The sequence below is a fragment of the Oncorhynchus mykiss genome, chromosome 19, assembly GCF_013265735.2.
Source record: "Oncorhynchus mykiss isolate Arlee chromosome 19, USDA_OmykA_1.1, whole genome shotgun sequence".
In the NCBI taxonomy this organism is placed as follows: domain Eukaryota; kingdom Metazoa; phylum Chordata; class Actinopteri; order Salmoniformes; family Salmonidae; genus Oncorhynchus; species Oncorhynchus mykiss.
In genome coordinates, this window is record NC_048583.1 from 1428824 (window position 1) to 1448763 (window position 19940).

At 46.1% G+C, this 19940-nt stretch overlaps 1 protein-coding gene across 1 annotated transcript in view; it reads left to right on the forward strand.

Annotated features, from left to right (window-relative positions):
* The window catches only part of LOC110510959 (rho GTPase-activating protein 7), a 164752-nt gene that overhangs the window by 28783 nt on the left and 116029 nt on the right, over positions 1-19940 (forward strand). The window contains exon 5 of the mRNA XM_036953903.1: positions 12855-12891. Coding sequence (XP_036809798.1) covers positions 12855-12891 — 37 coding nt within the window. The remainder of the gene's footprint in view (positions 1-12854; positions 12892-19940) is intronic.

Genomic DNA, 19940 nt, shown 5'->3' on the forward strand with positions numbered 1-19940 from the left:
GATTTATTGCCTGTTGGGTTAGTTATGCATGTGTTTAGTTATCTTGTGTGGATGTGGACAATAGCTGTGCTGAGGCGTCTGTGATAAGGCCACAGGCTGTAGCTGTCGCTTGTCCTTCCTCTCTCTCTCTCGTCCTGTTTGGCAAGTGGCCACCAACACACAGTCCCTGAACATCCTTTATCCATAACCAGAAACCACACCTTGGCTTTCCAATGGGCCTATATAGAACTGGATCTCTCTCTCTCTCTCTCTCTCTCTCTCTATCTCTCTCTCTCTGACAATATTACTCTCTCCCTCAATCTCTCTCTCTATTTCCCTCCCTCTCCCTCACATCCATTCTTCTACATGCTAATAATATCTATAACTTATTATGCAGGCCTACAATTGCTTACCTTCACATTCCTCTGTTGCTCTACAGACAAAATTTGAATTAAAGTCAGTCAACAGCATGGTGGGAAACAAGCATTATTTCAATGTCACATGGGGGTGTCTCTGTGGGTATACTGTCCGGTCATGGCCGAGTTAGTCGGCTTTCTGCTGTGTTGTTGTCCCTGACCCTGACTGAGGCCAATCTGTGCTGAACACACAGCTGCAGGAGCACAAACAGAGGCCACCTCAGCCTCTCAGCCCCTCAGCTCCTCTCATTCCCTCAGCCCCTCTCAGCCCAACAAGCCTCTCAGCCCCTCTCAGTCTCTCAGCCACGGTCAAAAAGGAGAGGGAAAGAAAAGAGGAGAGAAAAAGAAGATTGTTTTTGGAACAGGATGTGGAAAAAACTTAACTTCTTCTTTACCTCTGTACGGAAATCTCTTATTTCCTGCCGATTCAAGGTTGCATGGATTGTATTAGGTATTCCAAAAACTGGGCAGAACACAGAGGGTTTTTTTCTCAGTCGGTGGGAGACAGGCCTTTTAATTAACAAGACATGGAAGAAGAAGAAATAAATAATACTGAAATGTGAAATTGTTTTGTAAAACGTTGCCACGTTACTCATGACTTTTGTGGGGAAAAACCTAACTGATGCAGAATTCTCTGTCTCGTCGTAAACTTCAAGGAAATGATTCAGTCCACCTACTGGACAGCATGTCCCTACATCTTCTAACTTTGAGCCACCAGAAAGACAGAAATACAATGGCAAACTGAAGACCCCCAGTCCGCTGGGCCCATAATACCACCCTGTTCAGTGACGTAGTGGTCAAACATAATTGGTGGGAAAACGCTAATCGCCATTCGTGGTGAGTAAAGTACCGCTCCATATACTGGTGGGTAAACTCTTACAGAAAATGAAAAAGGTGAGTAATGGGCATTTACGTGCATTCCTGTAGTGTTATGACTGGTCCTATAGTGTTATGACTGGTCCTGTAGTGTTATGACTGGTCCTGTAGTGTTATGACTGGATATGTAGTGTTATGACTGGTCCTATAGTGTTATGACTGGTCCTGTAGTGTTATGACTGGTCCTGTAGTGTTATGACTGGTCCTGTAGTGTTATGACTGGATCTGTAGTGTTATGACTGGATATGTAGTGTTATGACTGGATATGTAGTGTTATGACTGGTCTTATAGTGTTATGACTGGATCTGTAGTGTTACGACTGGATCTGTAGTGTTATGACTGGATATGTAGTGTTATGACTGGATATGTAGTGTTATGACTGGATCTGTGGTGTCATGACTGGTCCTGTAGTGTTAGGACTGGATTTGTAGTGTTATGACTGGTCCTATAGTGTAATGACTGTATCTGTAGTGTTATGACTGGATCTGTAGTGTTATGACTGGTCCTGTAGTGTTATGACTGGATCTGTAGTGTTATGACTGGTCCTGTAGTGTTATGACTGGTCCTGAAGTGTTATGACTGGATATGAAGTGTTATGACTGGATCTGTAGTGTTATGACTGGATCTGTAGTGTTATGACTGTATCTGTAGTGTTATGACTGGATCTGTAGTGTTATGACTGGTCCTGTTGTGTTATGACTGGATCTGTAGTGTTATGACTGGATCTGTAGTGTTATGACTGGTCCTGCAGTTTTATGACTGGATCTGTAGTGTTATGACTGGATCTGTAGTGTTATGACTGGATCTGTAGTGTTATGACTGGTCCTGTAGTGTTATGACTGGTCCTATAGTGTAATGACTGGATCTGTAGTGTATGACTGGATCTGTAGTGTTATGACTGGATCTGTAGTGTTATGACTGGATCTGTAGTGTTATGACTGGATCTGTGGTGTCATGACTGGTCCTGTAGTGTTAGGACTGGATTTGTAGTGTTATGACTGGTCCTATAGTGTAATGACTGGATCTGTAGTGTTATGACTGGATCTGTAGTGTTATGACTGGTCCTGTAGTGTTATGACTGGATCTGTAGTGTTATGACTGGTCCTGTAGTGTTATGACTGGTCCTGCAGTGTTATGACTGGATATGAAGTGTTATGACTGGATCTGTAGTGTTATGACTGGATCTGTAGTGTTATGACTGGATCTGTAGTGTTATGACTGGTCCTGTAGTGTTATGACTGGTCCTGCAGTGTTATGACTGGATCTGAAGTGTTATGACTGGATCTGTAGTGTTATGACTGGATCTGTAGTGTTAGGACTGGATTTGTAGTGAATGACTGGATCTGTAGTGTTATGACTGGATCTGTAGTGTTATGACTGGATATGTAGTGTTATGACTGGATATGTAGTGTTATGACTGGATATGATCCATTTTTCATTTTCCATTGGTTTTGTCTTGTCTTCCTACACACCTGGTTCCAATCCCATTCATTACATGTTGTGTATTTAACCCTCTGTTTCCCCTCATGTCCTTTTCAGAGATGGTTTGCTGTATGTAAGTGTGTTATTTTGTTCTGGTGTGCGATGAGTTTTACACCCTATCATGTTATTTTTGTATACTCTGGTTTTCGGAGGTTTTTTAAATGTTTATTTAACAGCTCTGTTTTTACCAACACCAGCACACATCGCATTACACATATTAGTTGCTGAGAGAGAGATGTATAGTGTTAATAGTGCTAGTGAGTGTGTGTGTGTGTGTGTTTGTGTGTGTGTGTGTGTGTGTGTGTGTGTGTGTGTGTGTGTGTGTGTGTGTGTGTGTGTGTGTGTGTGTGTGTGTGTGTGTGTGTGTGTGTGTGTGTGTTTGTGTGTGTGTGTGTGTGTGTGCGTGTGTTATTAGTATTATTATAATTATTATTGTTATTATTTTTATTATTGTTAATATTACTGTTATTAATGTTGTTATTTTTACTACTGTTATTATTATTATTGTTGGTTACTACATCAAAAGGATGCACACACACACACACACACACACACACATAGTTGTGTGATGATGTTATAGATGGTAAATCTTCTATATGACAGGTAAACTGAGGCATCTCGAAACCCCCTCCAGCCCGAATGAACGTCTGTAAATCATGTAACAAACAAACACACTTGAAGCGGAGCAGAGCACCGACACACAACAGGCACGCATCGTAAAACCAGGTGTGATGCAGCCTGCGGCACTTACAGCAGGCCTGCGGTGTGTGTGTGTATGTGTGTGTGTGTATGTGTGTGTGTGTGTGTGTGTGTGTGTGTGTGTGTGTGTGTGTGTGTGTGTGTGTGTGTGTGTGTGTGTGTGTGAATGACATCATCTCAACCACAACTCAACACAGCCACTACTTAGGCACAACGGTCAAACCGTGAGTCTTGACTTAGAATGTGGGCCTTATTAACAGACGTCATGATGAAGGTGTTTGTGTTTGGTTAGGGCTCTTGTCTGGCATTAGAAGATAGGCTGTGTTAAATTAAATGTCTGATGGTGTTGGGTATCTGGTGGCATTGTGTGTGAAATCTGGAGGCGCAGCTGCGTGTGTGTGTGCCCACAAGCACGTGTCTGTGCATGTGTGTTTATGCGTATCTGTTTTTGCCCACACATGTGCATGCCCTTGTCCATGCGTATTTGAGTCTGTGTGAGGAAGAAGAGAGAGTGAGAGAGAGAGAGAAAGAGAGTGATAGTGAGAGAGAGAGAGAGAGAGAGAGAGAGAGAGAGAGAGAGAGAGAGAGGGAGAGAGAGAGAGAGAGAGGGAGAAATAACAGCGAGAGTGAGAGAGAGCGAGGGGGAGAGAGAGAGAGAGAGAGAGAGAGAGAGAGAGAGAGAGAGAGAAATAACAGAGTGAGAGTGAGAGAAAGCAGTGGGGGAGACAGTGAGAGAGAGAGAGAGAGCGAGAGTGGGAGAAAGCGAGAGAGAGAGAGAGAGCGAGAGCGAGAGAAAGCGAGAGTAGGTAGGTCATTAAACAGGAGGTCTACCATGGCCTCTGTCCTCCATATGAGACAATTCAACCCTGCTGTGGGACTCAGCCCACTCTGTTGTTGTCCCCCAAAGCACCGTTGGCTAATCCAGGAGCTAGCATTGTTACTGGAGTCAGGCTCACGCTAATCCAGGAGCTCATGAGACTGATCCCCATTTTCTCTGCTTGGTAAGACACAGAGCCAAGAGACGAATGAGGACAGTCATCAACAACAAGGCAAAAAAGAAGAGGTGTTAGTCAGGAGGAGGACAGCAATGAACTCAGTGTGATAGGAGGACCAGACCAGACAAGGCCAGTCTGTGGTAGTGGGAGGAGGAGGAGGAGGTAGGAGTTGGGAGGAGAAGGGGAAGGTAGAAGTTGGGAGGAGAAGGGGAAGGTAGGAGTTGGTTTATCTCTCATCTGTTGATGGATTCCACTGGCCTGCCAGCCGTTTACACTCAGAGGGCCTAACACTAAATCCCAGCAGACACTGGATGAAACCAGAAGCCTGCTGCTTTGGCTTGGTGCTCTAAACAAACACACTGTGTGTGGTGGGTGGGTCCGTGTATGGGGGGTGGGTCTGTGTGTGGGGGGTGGGTCTGTGTGTGGGGTGTGGGTCCGTGTGTGGGGGGTGGGTCCGTGTGTGCGGGGGTTGGTCTGTGTGTGGGGGGTGGGTCTGTGTGTGGGGTGTGGGTCCATGTGTGGGGGGTGGGTCTGTGTGTGCGGGGTGGGTCTGTGTGTGAGTGTGTGCGTGCGTGAGGGGTGGGGGGGGGGGGGGGGGGGAGGGGGGGGTGCGCGTCTGTGTCACTCTCTCTTTCTCTCCTCTCCCTTTTTCCATCAACATCACTCCTGTACAGACCTTATCTCATGTCCAGCAGGTTGAACAAGAGGGCAACTCGGCTGGCAGCCTGTGTGGGAATGATCAGCTAGCAGCTGCTGAAGCTGTCTGCTTCCTTAAGCCACTCAGTAAACCGTGCCCATTTCCCAACGTAGATTAGTGTTAAACACTTCCTAGTACCCATCTGTATATATCACATTATGAAGATGTGATGTACTTCAGGCAGTGGTGCATTGATGTGTACAGAAAAATAATAGGAATTTGAATATGAAGTCTTGAATCTAATGTTATAACGCATTCTACAATACCACCTGTGTTTTGTGTTCAACTTGCGCAAAACTGACCTGTGTGGTTAAATATCATTTCAAAAACGTCCAAACGTAATCTGAAACACGTGACAGGTGTAGAGGGAGAGGCTAAACGGACACTGCTGACCTGTTACAAACCAAAGCAGGTCAGGAGTGTCCGTACAGCCTTTTCCAGGTATAGGCCTCATTTCTTTACCAGGAAGTAGTCCCTCACTTACCAGGAAAGATGACATCACGTCCTGTTGACACACTTCAAATGTAATGTGACACATCTGGAAATTGTTAAAAGGTGGAATGGGGTACAGGGAGAGGGGAGAAGGTGTAAGGGCGAGGGAGGCAGGGGACGGGGGGCTTGTCTCTGAGAAGTGGGGTGCAGTGAAAAGAGAGAGAACGTTTTTAAGGGCATGTGCGCGCAGGGCTTAGAGTGTGGAGAATGAATTCCATTATAAGTGCAGGGCTGATAGGTCTGTCACACTCACACTGCAGTCACAGACCAGAGAACAGATAAAACCAAGGCCCTCTGTATACGCACACGCATACAAACACACACATACAAACACACGCACACAGAAACACTCTGCGTGACTCACTCTTCCTCTCTCTTTCCCTCCTTCCCACCCCTCTCTCCCTCTCCTCTTCTCCTTCTCACACACAGTGTCCTCCTCCCTCCATCCCTCTCCGTCCTGTTTACCTGACCAAAGCATAGCCATGCCACTGGCACCAATTAAACCATCTGGTGAGGTGAGAGAGAATGGATCTGCTTGGCTTGAGCCTGTCTAATCCCTGGGTCTGCTGAGACTATGGGTGGTCAGAGTCATTGGGCCCAGTCCGCAGCTGGAGATAGTTTTTTGGGGGAGGGGAGGGTGGTGGTAGGGGTGGTGGTCTGGTGGTCTGGCATGGCGGACTCGATTTACATCATGCAAGACTAGAGCCACATGCCAAAGCGCTGCATTGTATAGTGTTGTTTGGCCCCTGTGTCATACACACCCTGCAGAACGTACACACACGTGCACATGTAGACATGCACAGACACAAATACACACACTCTCATACTCTCACATCCACACACCTCTCTCTCTCGCTCTCCCTCTCTCTCCTTCCCCCCTTTCTTTCTTTCTTTCTTTCTTTGTCTCTCTCTCCTCCCTCCCTCCCTCCCTCCAACCCTCCCTCCCTCCCTCCCTCCCTCCCTCCCTCCCTCCCTCCCTCCCTCCCTCTCTCTCTCTCTCTCTCTCTCTCTCTGTCCCTCTCCCTCTCCCTCTCTCTCTCTCTCTCTCTCCCTGCCTGCCTGCCTGCCTGCCTGCCTGCCTGCCTGCCTGCCTGCTTGCCTGCCTGCCTGCCTGCCTGCCTGCCTGCCTGCCTGCCTGCCTGCCTGCCTGCCTGCCTGCCTCTCTCACTCCATCCCTCCCTCCCTCCCTCCACCTGTAAATTAGCTGTAGTAAATGAGGCAGTGGAGGCCTGTGTTTTAAAACACACCACACAAGAAGAGATTCTACCATTGTCCCGATGGCATAACAATGAGATTAACCTAAACTGTGCACACACCAGGAAGTAGACAAATGTGAGTAGATAAAAATAAACAATAATGAAGCCAATTGTTAAAGTGGCCATGACGAGGTTCACAGGAGTTATCTGGCAGGCTACACACACACACACACAGAGATTACACACACACATTACACACACACATTATGCACACACACACACATTACACACACACATAGATTACACACACACAGATTACACACACAGATTACATACACACACAGATTACACACACACTCCTACACACAGAGGAATGCGATGAACAGATTGTTGTGACAGGGGGAGAAGAAGTTCAACTCCTCTGAGCTGAGCAGCTGAAGTAGACATATGAATGTACCTCTGATACCAAGCCAAGGTCCTGGCTGGTTGTTGTATTTGTGGTGATGATTTAATGATTGAACTGCCGATGAGGGAAGCACAGGGCTGTAGGTTCTCCCTAAAGGGGATCCTACTTCTCCCTAAAGGGGATCCTACTTCTCCCTAAAGGGGATCCTACTTCTCCCTAAAGGAGTTCCTACTTCTCCCTAAAGGGGATCCTACTTCTCCCTAAAGGGGATCCTACTTCTCCCTAAAGGGGGACAGCAGTAATGGTATCTCCCCAGTGTTGTTGGAAGGTTAATTAAAGGGCACTAAATTGTTGAGGGAATTCCTCTCTATTTCCACATGTGAAATGTGACCTGCGTGTGTGATAAAGCCCTCTGTTGTTTTCTCTGAATCCCCACTGGCCACACACACACATATATACACACACACACACACACACTTGCACACACGTGCACAGACACACACACTGTGGCCCAGCCAGCCCAGCCAGCCCAGCCAGCCACCCCAGCCAGCCCATCCAGCCCACCCAGCCCAGCCAGCCCATCCAGCCCATCCAGCCCAGCCAGCCCAGCCAGCCCAGCCAGCGGTGAATGTGATTGAGGTTGTGTGGGATTTAGATAAGACTTAGAAGAGGTATGCATGGCTGGGTCTCAGACACTGGGTTGTGGAAGAGACTGAGGCTTGAGTCCCAAATGGCTCTACTGCTCTACTTTTGACCAGGGCCCAACTCTGGTAAAACTACTCAAATCTAGTGCACTATATAGAGGGTAGGGTACCATTTGGGACACAACCCAGAGACAGACAGATTGGGACCAAGACAACAGTTTTATCCAGCCATCAACCCAGCTGATCAACACCGACAAACAGAGGATGAGACGAGGCTTTGTGTTGGCTATACATCCGTGGCTGTGTCTGAAATGGCATCCTATCTGGGGCACTACTTCTGACCAGGGCCCATAGGAGTGCACTATATAGGGAAGCAAATCCTATTTTGGACTAAGCCGTCTCCCACAGTATTTGATGTGTAGATACTGGAGTTTTCACTGTGACCTGACCAACTGGATAATGTTGTTCAGGAGTTGTAATCCTGCTTTATAAACAGGGAGGCAGGTAGCCTAGCGGTTAGAGTGTAGAGGTAGCAGGTAGCCTAGCGGTTAGAGTGTAGAGGTGGCAGGTAGCCTAGCGGTTAGAGTGTAGAGGTGGCAGGTAGCCTAGCGGTTAGAGTGTAGAGGTGGCAGGTAGCCTAGCGGTTAGAGTGTAGAGGTGGCAGGTAGCATAGCGGTTAGAGTGTAGAGGTGGCAGGTAGCCTAGCGGTTAGAGTGTAGAGGTGGCAGGTAGCCTAGCGGTTAGAGTGTAGAGGTGGCAGATAGCCTAGCGGTTAGAGTGTAGAGGAGGCAGGTAGCCTAGCGGTTAGAGCGTTGGGCCAGTAACCGAAAGGTGGCTGATTTGAATACCAGAGCCAACAAGGTGAAAAATCTGCCGATGTGCACTTGAGCAAGGCACTTAACCCTAATTGCTGCAGGTGTGCCGTACTACCATGGATGATGGTGTAAAACAACACATTTCACTGCACCTATCTGGTGTATGTGACAATAATAAATACATGAATGAATATGGCCTTACTGACACACTAGAACATGACTATAAAGCAGTGCTGTAGTCGAAGACTCGGGTTCCACCAGTAGTGACGTTTGCATAATTCAACATACCAGTCATTAAAACAGCAAATGTTAGAAAGCTGTATTATCTAGTTAAATATGCAACAATGTCATCAAATTCAGCTTCAAAAACGGTTGGACTGCAGCTTTTAGCACTACCGAAGGACTTGTGACTTGACTCGAGTACAAACGACTCGGACTCAAACAATCGGGACTTAGGACTTGACTCGTGACTCGAGTGTAACGACTCGGACTCAAACACTAGGGACTTAGGACTTGACTCATGATTCGAGTGTAATCAAATCAAATGTTATTGGTCACATGCACATGGTTAACAGATGTTAATGCGAAATGCTTGTGCTTCTAGATCCGACTATGCAGTAATATCTAACAGTAATCTGACAAATTCACAACAACTACCTTATACACACAAATACACAGAAATGTAAAGAGAGGAATAGAATATGTACATATAAATACATGGATGAGAGATGGCCGAACGGCATAGGCAAGATGCAGTAGATGGTATAGAATACAGTATATACATATGAGATGAGTAATGTAGGATATGTAAACATTATTAAAGTGGTATTATTTAAAGTGACTAGCGGTACCTTTATTAAGTCAATTTATTTAAGTGGCCAGAGATTTGAGTCAGTATGTTGGCAGCAGCCTCTCTATGTTAATGATGGCTGTTTAACAGTCTGATGGCCTTGAGATAGAAGCTGTTTTTCAGTCTCTCGGTCCCAGCTTTGATGCACCTGTACTGACCAGCCTTCTGGATGATAGCAGGGTGAACAGGCAGTGGCTCGGGTGGTTGTTGTCCTTGATGATGTGGTTGATGTCCTTGGCCTTCCTGTGACATCAGGTGCTGTAGTTGTCCTGGAGGGCAGGTAGTTTACCCCCTCTGATGCGTTGTGCAGACCACACTACCCTCTAGAGAGCCTTGCGGTTGAGGGCGGTGCAATTGCCGTACCAGGTGGTGATACAGCCTGAAAGAACGCTCTCGATTGTGCACCTGTAAAAGTTTGTGAGTGTTTTAGATGATAAGCCAAATTTGATAAGCCAAACTCTTGAGGTTGAAGAGGCGCTGATGCGCTTTCTTCACCACGCTGTCTGTGTGGGTGGACCATTTCTGTGTATAAACGACTCTGACTCAAATACTAGGGACTTAGGACTCGACTTGGAATCAAGTTTAGTTACTTGATTACATCACTGCTACACCACTGCTAAATGAGTTAAATGTTCACCTAAGAACACACATACACACTCTTACACAAACATATGCATAGTGTGAAGCTTTGGCCCCAGATCTATTCCAGGGACCCGTCTTGGATTAAAACAGGCTCAGAGATCAAAGGTCAGTCGGGACCTGAGGTCAGATGTCAGAGAACAAGGGAGACCCCTGCATTCCACACACACACACACACACACACACACACACACACACACACACACACACACACACAACCCTCTCTCGCTCTCCCCTTCTCTAAGGAAAACAGCCCGAAAATTCTTTATCTGTTGCTGTGGCCTTGGATTGAGGCGTTTGCACATCAGAAAACGACATGTTTGCCCCGTGCCTTCCGCATGGCGTACAGTAACTCTGTGTAGGCCTAGAAGAACACACATTTACTGGATCAAAGGTCTGACTTAAAAGTGAAAAGTAAAGTTATGTATGTTGTATTTCTGATGTATGTTTTCAACGGAATGGCTGATCATTTGTTTGAATCACATTCTGTAGCCAGCTGCACTCTGGAACAGGCAAGCACACACACACACACACACACACACACACAGAGAGAGAGAGAGATACACACACACTGAAGAATGAACGGTGGTACTGAATCATATTAGACAGCTGTAAAACATGGTAAAACATATTTGAGAATTTGCTTGAATTAAATTCCATTCCTATGAGAGAGCACTTAAAGTGTCAGAGATTTACAACCTTTATGGAAGGGGGATTTACCTGCAGTAGGAATCAGGCCTGTTGGCCTCATGTGTCCTACTTGACATGCCTGCAGTAGGAATCAGGCCTGTTGGACTCATGTGTCCTACTTGACATACCTGCAGTAGGAATCAGGCCTGTTGTCCTCATTTGTCCTACTTGACATGCCTGCAGTAGGAATCAGGCCTGTTGGCCTCATGTGTCCTACTTGACATACCTGCAGTAGGAATCAGGCCTGTTGGCCTCATGTGTCCTACTTGACATACCTGCAGTAGGAATCAGGCCTGTTGTCCTCATGTGTCCTACTTGACATGCCTGCAGTAGGAATCAGGCCTGTTGGCCTCATGTGTCCTACTTGACATACCTGCAGTAGGAATCAGGCCTGTTGGCCTCATGTTTCCTACTTGACATACCTGCAGTAGGAATCAGGCCTGTTGGCCTCATGTTTCCTACTTGACATACCTGCAGTAGGAATCAGGCCTGTTGGCCTCATGTTTCCTACTTGACATACCTGCAGTAAGAATCAGGCCTGTTGTCCTCATGTGTCCTACTTGACATGCCTGCAGTAGGAATCAGGCCTGTTGGCCTCATGTGTCCTACTTAACATACCTGCAGTAAGAATCAGGCCTGTTGTCCGCATGTGCCCTACTTGACATACCTGCATTAGGAATCAGGCCTGTTGGCCTCATGTGTCCTACTTGACTTACCTGCAGTAGGAATCAGGCCTGTTGTCCTCATGTGTCCTACTTGACTTACCTGCTTTAGGAATCAGGCCTGTTGTCCTCGTGTGTCCTACTTGACATACCTGCAGTAGGAATCAGGCCTGTTGTCCTCATGAGTGCTACTTGACATACCTGCAGTAGGAATCAGGCCTGTTGTCCTCATGTGTCCTACTTGACATACCTGCAGTAGGAATCAGGCCTGTTGTCCTCATGTGTCCTACTTGACTTACCTGCAGTATGAATCAGGCCGGTTGGCCTCATGTGTCCTACTTGACTTACCTGCAGTAGGAATCAGGCCTGTTGGCCTCATGTGTCCTACTTGACATACCTGCAGTAGGAATCAGGCATGTTGTCCCCATGTGTCCTACTTGATATACCTGCAGTAGGAATCAGGCTTATTGTCCTCGTGTTTCCTACTTGACATACCTGCAGTAGGAATCAAGCCTGTTGGCCTCATGTGTCCTACTTGACATACCTGCAGTAGGAATCAGGCCTGTTGGCCTCATGTTTCCTACTTGACATACCTGCAGTAGGAATCAGGCCTGTTGGCCTCATGTGTCCTACTTGACATACCTGCAGTAGGAATCAGACCTGTTGGCCTCATGTTTCCTACTTGACATACCTGCAGTAGGAATCAGGACTGTTGGCCTCATTTGTCCTACTTGACATACCTGCAGTAGGAATCAGACCTGTTGGCCTCATGTGTCCTACTTGACATACCTGCAGTAGGAATCAGGTCTATTGACAACGTTTCTAGAAATCCATTGTGGAGAATTCCCAGGAATCAGGAGTGAATAAGCAGGACATTTTGCAGATCTAGTAAAGCCGTATGGTATGACAGTAGGTCCATAGATGCTTCTAACAAATGTAACCAGTACAGATGCAGGATCTTAATTTGAGCCAGTTTGCTACAGCAGGAAAACAATCGTGTAGCAACAGGAAATGTGAATTACTATGTGGATTATAATTAATGGACATTTTTACAGAGGGTTGATTACATTATCGGAAGGGAAAATAAAGTTTGAATTTTCAAAGGGGAAATTACAAACTTCAGAAGCCTTTTTAAACCTCAAATACACTTTCAATTGTACATTTCCTGCATTACAGGAAAGTTGTCCTGCAATATGGTGATCAAATTAAGATCCCACACCTGTATGTAAAGTGTTACCAATGTTTCAGTACCAATGTTGCAGTTTTAAGTCTTAAAACCAATCCTGACTCCTCCTCTGTGTTGGTCTCTTCTACAGAGCCTGTCTGCCATGCCCAAGACAACCCAAAGAAACGGTGAGTCATCATGCTTTTCAGTTTTCTCATATAACGTTGGTTTCCTGCGTGTGTGTGTGTGTGTGTGTGTGTGTGTGTGTGTGTGTGTAGCGGAGCTGATTTTGTGTCACACTCTCGTGATGAGGTAGCCCTGTCTGACACTTGTGAGCTCAAATGACACTCTCACACCTTCAGGGAGTCCTTTGGGTCTAATGGTTACGTCACACATTGGGTTGACCGGGTTCGATTCCCACCGGTTACATGTACATATTATTTTCCCTTCAGCAGTTTAACAGATTGGTATGATTTTGATGAAGACATGTCTGTGGTGAATAACGTGGAACTGAAATTATTGTGTGTGTGTGTGTGTGTGTGTGTGTGTGTGTGTGTGTGTGTGTGTGTGCGTGCGTGCGTGCGTGCGTGCGTGCGTGCGTGCGTGCGTGCGTGTGCGCGCGTGCGTATGCGTGTGCGTCCGCCAATGAGACCAGACAGGCAATAATGCATGGGGTCTGGGAGCCATACACAAGGTCAGAGGATGACATTTATTAATCTAATATCTTTCTCCTGGGTTCAGCTCAGAGCTAGGGGAGGGAGGAAGGCGCAGGGCAGGAGAGATAGAAGGAGAGACAGAGACAGCAGGAGTGGAGGGGGAGGCTCTGGCATATCCCAGGATGTCAAAGAGAGACACATGATGTGTATTCAGATAACATGTATCAGACCCATATGTTGACCAACCCATCACCCTAACCCCAACCCATCAACCTAACCCCAACCCATCACCCTAACCCCAAACCATCACCCTAACCGCAACCCTTCACCCTAACCCCAAACCATCACCCTAACCCCAACCCATCTCCCTGACCCCAACCCATCACCCTAACCCCAAACCATCACCCTAACCCCAAACCATCAACCTAACCCCAACCCATCACCCTAACCCCAAACCATCACCCTAACCCCAAATATCACCCTAACCCCTAACCCCAAACCATCACCCTGACCCATCACCCTAACCCAAAACCATCACCCTAACCCCAACCCATCACCCTAACCCCAACTCATCACCCTAACCCCAAACCATCACCCTAACCCCAACCCATCACCCTAACCCCAAACCATCACCCTAACCCCAACTCATCACCCTAAACCCAACTCATCACCCTAAACCCAACTCATCACCCTAACCCCAACTCATCACCCTAACCCCAACTCATCACCCTAAACCCAACTCATCACCCTAACCCCAACTCATCACCCTAACCCCAACTCATCACCCTAAACCCAACTCATCACCCTAACACCAACCCATCACCCTAACCCCAACTCATCACCCTAACCCCAACTCATCACCCTAAACCAAGTCATCACCCTAACCCCAACTCATCACCCTAAACCCAACTCATCACCCTAACCCCAACTCATCACCCTAACCCCAACTCATCACCCTAAACCCAACTCATCACCCTAACCCCAACTCATCACCCTAACCCCAACTCATCACCCTAAACCCAACTCATCACCCTAACACCAACCCATCACCCTAACCCCAACTCATCACCCTAACCCCAACTCATCACCCTAAACCAAGTCATCACCCTAACCCCAACTCATCACCCTAACCCCAAACCATCACCCTAACCCCAACCCATCACCCTAACCCCAAACCATCACCCTAACCCCAACTCATCACCCTAACCCCAACTCATCACCCTAAACCCAACTCATCACCCTAACCCCAACTCATCACCCTAAACCCAACTCATCACCCTAACCCCAACTCATCACCCTAACCCCAACTCATCACCCTAAACCCAACTCATCACCCTAACACCAACTCATCACCCTAACCCCAACTCATCACCCTAAACCAAGTCATCACCCTAACCCCAACTCATCACCCTAAACCCAACTCATCACCCTAACCCCAACTCATCACCCTAACCCCAACTCATCACCCTAAACCCAACTCATCACCCTAACCCCAACTCATCACCCTAACCCCAACTCATCACCCTAAACCCAACTCATCACCCTAACACCAACCCATCACCCTAACCCCAACTCATCACCCTAACCCCAACTCATCACCCTAAACCAAGTCATCACCCTCACCCCAACCCATCACCCTAACCCCAACCCATCACCGGGAGGATGAAGATAGAAACCAGACTCTCCGGCTTGTCAGATAGATCCCCAAACCTCCCCAGACCTCACTCCAACCCCCTACTCTCACACACATACACAGACACACACACACATGCATGCATACACACAGACACACACACACACACGCTCACACACATGCATGCGTACACACAGACACACACCTCCCACCCCCCAGCAATGGCATTTCCTGTTGTAAATCCTGCATCCAGACCTGGAGGGACAACATGTAGACATTGTGGCTCGGGTATTTTCCTTTAGTTCAGTTAGTTAGCCATTAGCAACAACCTGGCTGGCTATCAAAAATAGGACCTGTCAGTAAACACATCCCTGCTAGTTTACACCTGTTTACGAAGCATGTGGATCTCCGATAGCCGACTCCAATGACGACAGCTAGTCTTACTGGCGTTCAACACATAACGAAAATACATTACTGTGTGTGTGTGTGTGTGTGTGTGTGTGTGTGTGTGTGTGTGTGTGTGTGTGTGTGTGTGTGTGTGTGTGTGTGTGTGTGTGTGTGTGTGTGTGTGTGTTGGTGTGTGTGTGTTGGTGTGTGTGTGTGCATCTGTCAATTACACATACATGTCAGTACATACACACAACAAGTGTGTCACATGGGGGAGTAGTGTTGTGCTATGACATGATGCTTTATTTGTTGTTTTTAAACCAGGTCTGCTCATTCACTAGCGCTATATGAGATGTGAGTGCCATTCTTTTGATTTGAGTTCAATTTGAGCTGATACAGCTTTTGTCAAATTGACTCACATTTTTTGGGTCATTTTTAGCTAACCCTAACCCTAACCCCTTTCATAACCTTAGCCTCATTCTCCTTAACTGCTGCACTAATTATTCTAACCTGCTTTGTTAATTCTCCTTAAACATGCTACAAAAAGTTTATTTTGACAAAAGATCCCTTCTAGACAAAATCCTCTCAGGGGGGGAGGGATTGAGAGCCACTCTGGCTCTGACCAGTCTCCAGTCTCCTTGTCGTCTGCCGGTATTACACAGTGTCACCAGGAAACAGCCGGACTGGATAGAGGCACTGTCAAAGAAGCAGCAGGGGCGCTGCGTTCATTAAATCCCCCCCCCCCCCCCAAGTCTTCTGTGCACCAGAAAACAATACCAGGGAGAGGGGAAGGAGGGAGGAGAGATGGGAGAGGAGTGTGTGTGTGTGTGTGTGTGTGTGTGTGTGTGTGTGCTCTCTTTTCAATTACGCAACTTTTCACAATGACCTTCTGCTCAGAATCACATGTAGTAGCTTAAGGACTACAGTAACTAACTATAAAGCCACTTTAAAGTCTGTTTTTGACATTTTGGGGCTCTGTTAACATCAGTTCCACTTCCTGAAGCTGTGTTACCTAACAACATCCCCCCCCCGCCCCCACCACTGGGGTTATGTGATGGAACCCTGGACATGGGTATCATGAGTTGCGGAGGGGAGTGATTTTACTGGCGCACAGAGACCAGTGTTCATTGTCACATCAAAGCCCCATTTATATAATATCTCTTGGAACCATGTGACATCACACTCACAGTGTGTTAGTGCTTTGGGGGTGACAACATGAAAGATTGGGCCATTCATGGTTCATTTTACCGTCACCACGGAAACAGAAGCATTCCCTCCGACAACCAGAGGGATTTTTTAATTTTACCTTTATTTAACGAGGCAAGTCAGTTAATAACAAATCCTTATTTTCAATGACGGCCTAGGAACAGTGGGTTAACTGCCTTGTTCGGGGGCAGAACAACTATTTTTTCCTTGTCAGCTCAGGGATTCAATCTTGCAACCTTTCGGTTACTAGTCCAACACTCTAACCACTAGACTACCTGCCGCCCCAGGGATGCTCCGAACTGCACGCTTCTGAGCCCTAGAAATGATGTAACCAAACGTTTAGGATGAATAACCTACAGTATGCTATAGAAAACAGATGCTTAGGATGAATAGCCTACAGTATGCTATAGAAAACAGGTGTTTAGGATGAATAGCCTACAGTATGCTATAGAAAACAGATGGTTAAGATGAATAGCCTACAGTATGCTATAGAAAACAGATGCTTAGGATGAATAGCCTACAGTATGCTATAGAAAACAGGTGTTTAGGATGAATAGCCTACAGTATGCTATAGAAAACAGGTGTTTAGGATGAATAGCCTATAGTATGCTATAGAAAACAGATGCTTAGGATGAATAGCCTACAGTATGCTATAGAAAACAGGTGTTTAGGATGAATAGCCTACAGTATGCTATAGACAACAGATGTTTAGGATGAATAGCCTACAGTATGCTATAGAAAACAGGTGTTTAGGATGAATAGCCTATAGTATGCTATAGAAAACAGTTGTTTAGGATGAATAGCCTACAGTATGCTATAGAAAACAGATGTTTAGGATGAATAGCCTACAGTATGCTATAGAAAACAGGTGTTTAGGATGAATAGCCTACAGTATGCTATAGAAAACAGATGTTTAGGATGAATAGCCTATAGTATGCTATAGAAAACAGGTGTTTAGGATGAATAGCCTATAGTATGCTATAGAAAACAGATGCTTAGGATGAATAGCCTACAGTATGCTATAGAAAACAGGTGTTTAGGATGAATAGCCTATAGTATGCAATAGAAAACAGGTGTTTAGGATGAATAGCCTATAGTATGCTATAGAAAACAGGTGTTTAGGATGAATAGCCTACAGTATGCTATAGAAAACAGGTGTTTAGGATGAATAGCCTACAGTATGCTATAGAAAACAGGTGTTTAGGATGAATAGCCTACAGTATGCTATAGAAAACAGGTGTTTAGGATGAATAGCCTACAGTATGCTATAGAAAACAGATGTTTAGGATGAATAGCCTATAGTATGCTATAGAAAACAGGTGTTTAGGATGAATAGCCTATAGTATGCTATAGAAAACAGATGCTTAGGATGAATAGCCTACAGTATGCTATAGAAAACAGGTGTTTAGGATGAATAGCCTATAGTATGCAATAGAAAACAGGTGTTTAGGATGAATAGCCCATAGTATGCTATAGAAAACAGGTGTTTAGGATGAATAGGCTACAGTATTCTATAGAAAACAGGTGTTTAGGATGAATAGCCTACAGTATGCTATAGACAACAGATGTTTAGGATGAATAGCCTACAGTATGCAATAGAAAACAGGTGTTTAGGATGAATAGCCTACAGTATGCTATAGAAAACAGGTGTTTAGGATGAATAGCCTACAGTATGCTATAGAAAACAGGTGTTTAGGATGAATAGCCTACAGTATGCTATAGAAAACAGATGTTTAGGATGAATAGCCTACAGTATGCTATAGAAAACAGGTGTTTAGGATGAATAGCCTACAGTATGCTATAGAAAACAGATGTTTAGGATGAATAGCCTACAGTATGCTATAGAAAACAGGTGTTTAGGATGAATAGCCTACAGTATGCTATAGAAAACAGATGTTTAGGATGAATAGCCTACAGTATGCTATAGAAAACAGATGGATAGGATGAATAGCCTATAGTATGCTATAGAAAACAGATGGGCGCTGTGTAATTTGACATGGGTTTATTTGGGAGTGATGATATGTTTCCATATCCCCACTTTAGGCAATATGTTACGTTGACCTGAGTCTGTAAGTAGACACAGGGACTTAATGTATTGATTCCTGGGATAGCTGCTCCAAATCCACTCTTTATCATCCCTGTCTCCTGCTCCTCTGTGTAAATACCTCCAGGATTCCTGTAGTTCCTGTCTGTCTCCTGCTGTTCCTCGGTGTAAATACCTCCAGGATTCCTGTAGTTCCTGTCTGTCTCCTGCTCTTCAGTGTAAATACATCCAGGCTTCCTGTAGTTCCTGCCTATCTCCTGCCCTTCAGTGTAAATACCTCCAGGGTCCCTGTAGTCCCTGTCTGTCTCCTGTTCCTCAGTGTAAATACATCCAGCCTTCCTGTAGTCCCTGTCTGTCTCCTGTTCCTCAGTGTAAATACCTCCAGCCTTACTGTAGTTCCTGTCTGTCTCCTGCTCTTCAGTGTAAATACCTCCAGCCTTCCTGTAGTTCCTGCCTATCTCCTGCCCTTCAGTGTAAATACCTCCAGCCTTCCTGTAGTTCCTGTATGTCTCCTGCTCTTCAGTGTAAATACCTGCAGCCTTCCTGTAGTTCCTGTCTGTCTCCTGCTACTCAGTGTAAATACCTCCAGCCTTCCTGTAGTTCCTGTCTGTCTCCTGCTCTTCAGTGTAAATACCTCCAGCCTTCTTGTAGTTCCTGTCTGTCTCCTGCTACTCAGTGTAAATACCTCCAGCCTTCCTATAGTTCCTGTCTGTCTCCTGCTACTCAGTGTAAATACCTCCAGCCTTCCTGTAGTTCCTGTCTGTCTCCTGCTCTTCAGTGTAAATACCTCCAGCCTTCCTGTAGTTCCTGTCTGTCTCCTGCTACTCAGTGTAAATACCTCCAGGGTCCCTGTAGTCCCTGTCTGTCTCCTGCTACTCAGTGTAAATACATCCAGGCTTCATGTAGTCCATGTCTGTCTCCTCTTCCTCAGTGTAAATACCTCCAGGCTTCCTGTAGTTGTTGTCTATCTCCTGTTCCTCAGTGTAAATGCATCCAGGCTTCCTGTAGTTCCTGTCTATCTCCTGCTCTTCGGTGTAAATACCTCCAGGCTTCCTGTAGCCTACCTAGTTGTCTCCCTCCTGAAATCATACTGAAGAGGGAGGAAGAATGCAATAGACCAACATGCTCGGAGGAGGTTTTTGCAGATGCCGAGACCGCAAATCAGACGTGGTGGTCTGCACCCGAAATGTCAGTTGGCAGCATGGAATTACATAAACAACCGTATATGAAGCTTATTCCTTTACTGGATGACTTTTAAATGAGGGAATATGTGCCATTTCAGGTGCATTCATCACGGACCTCTAAAACAGC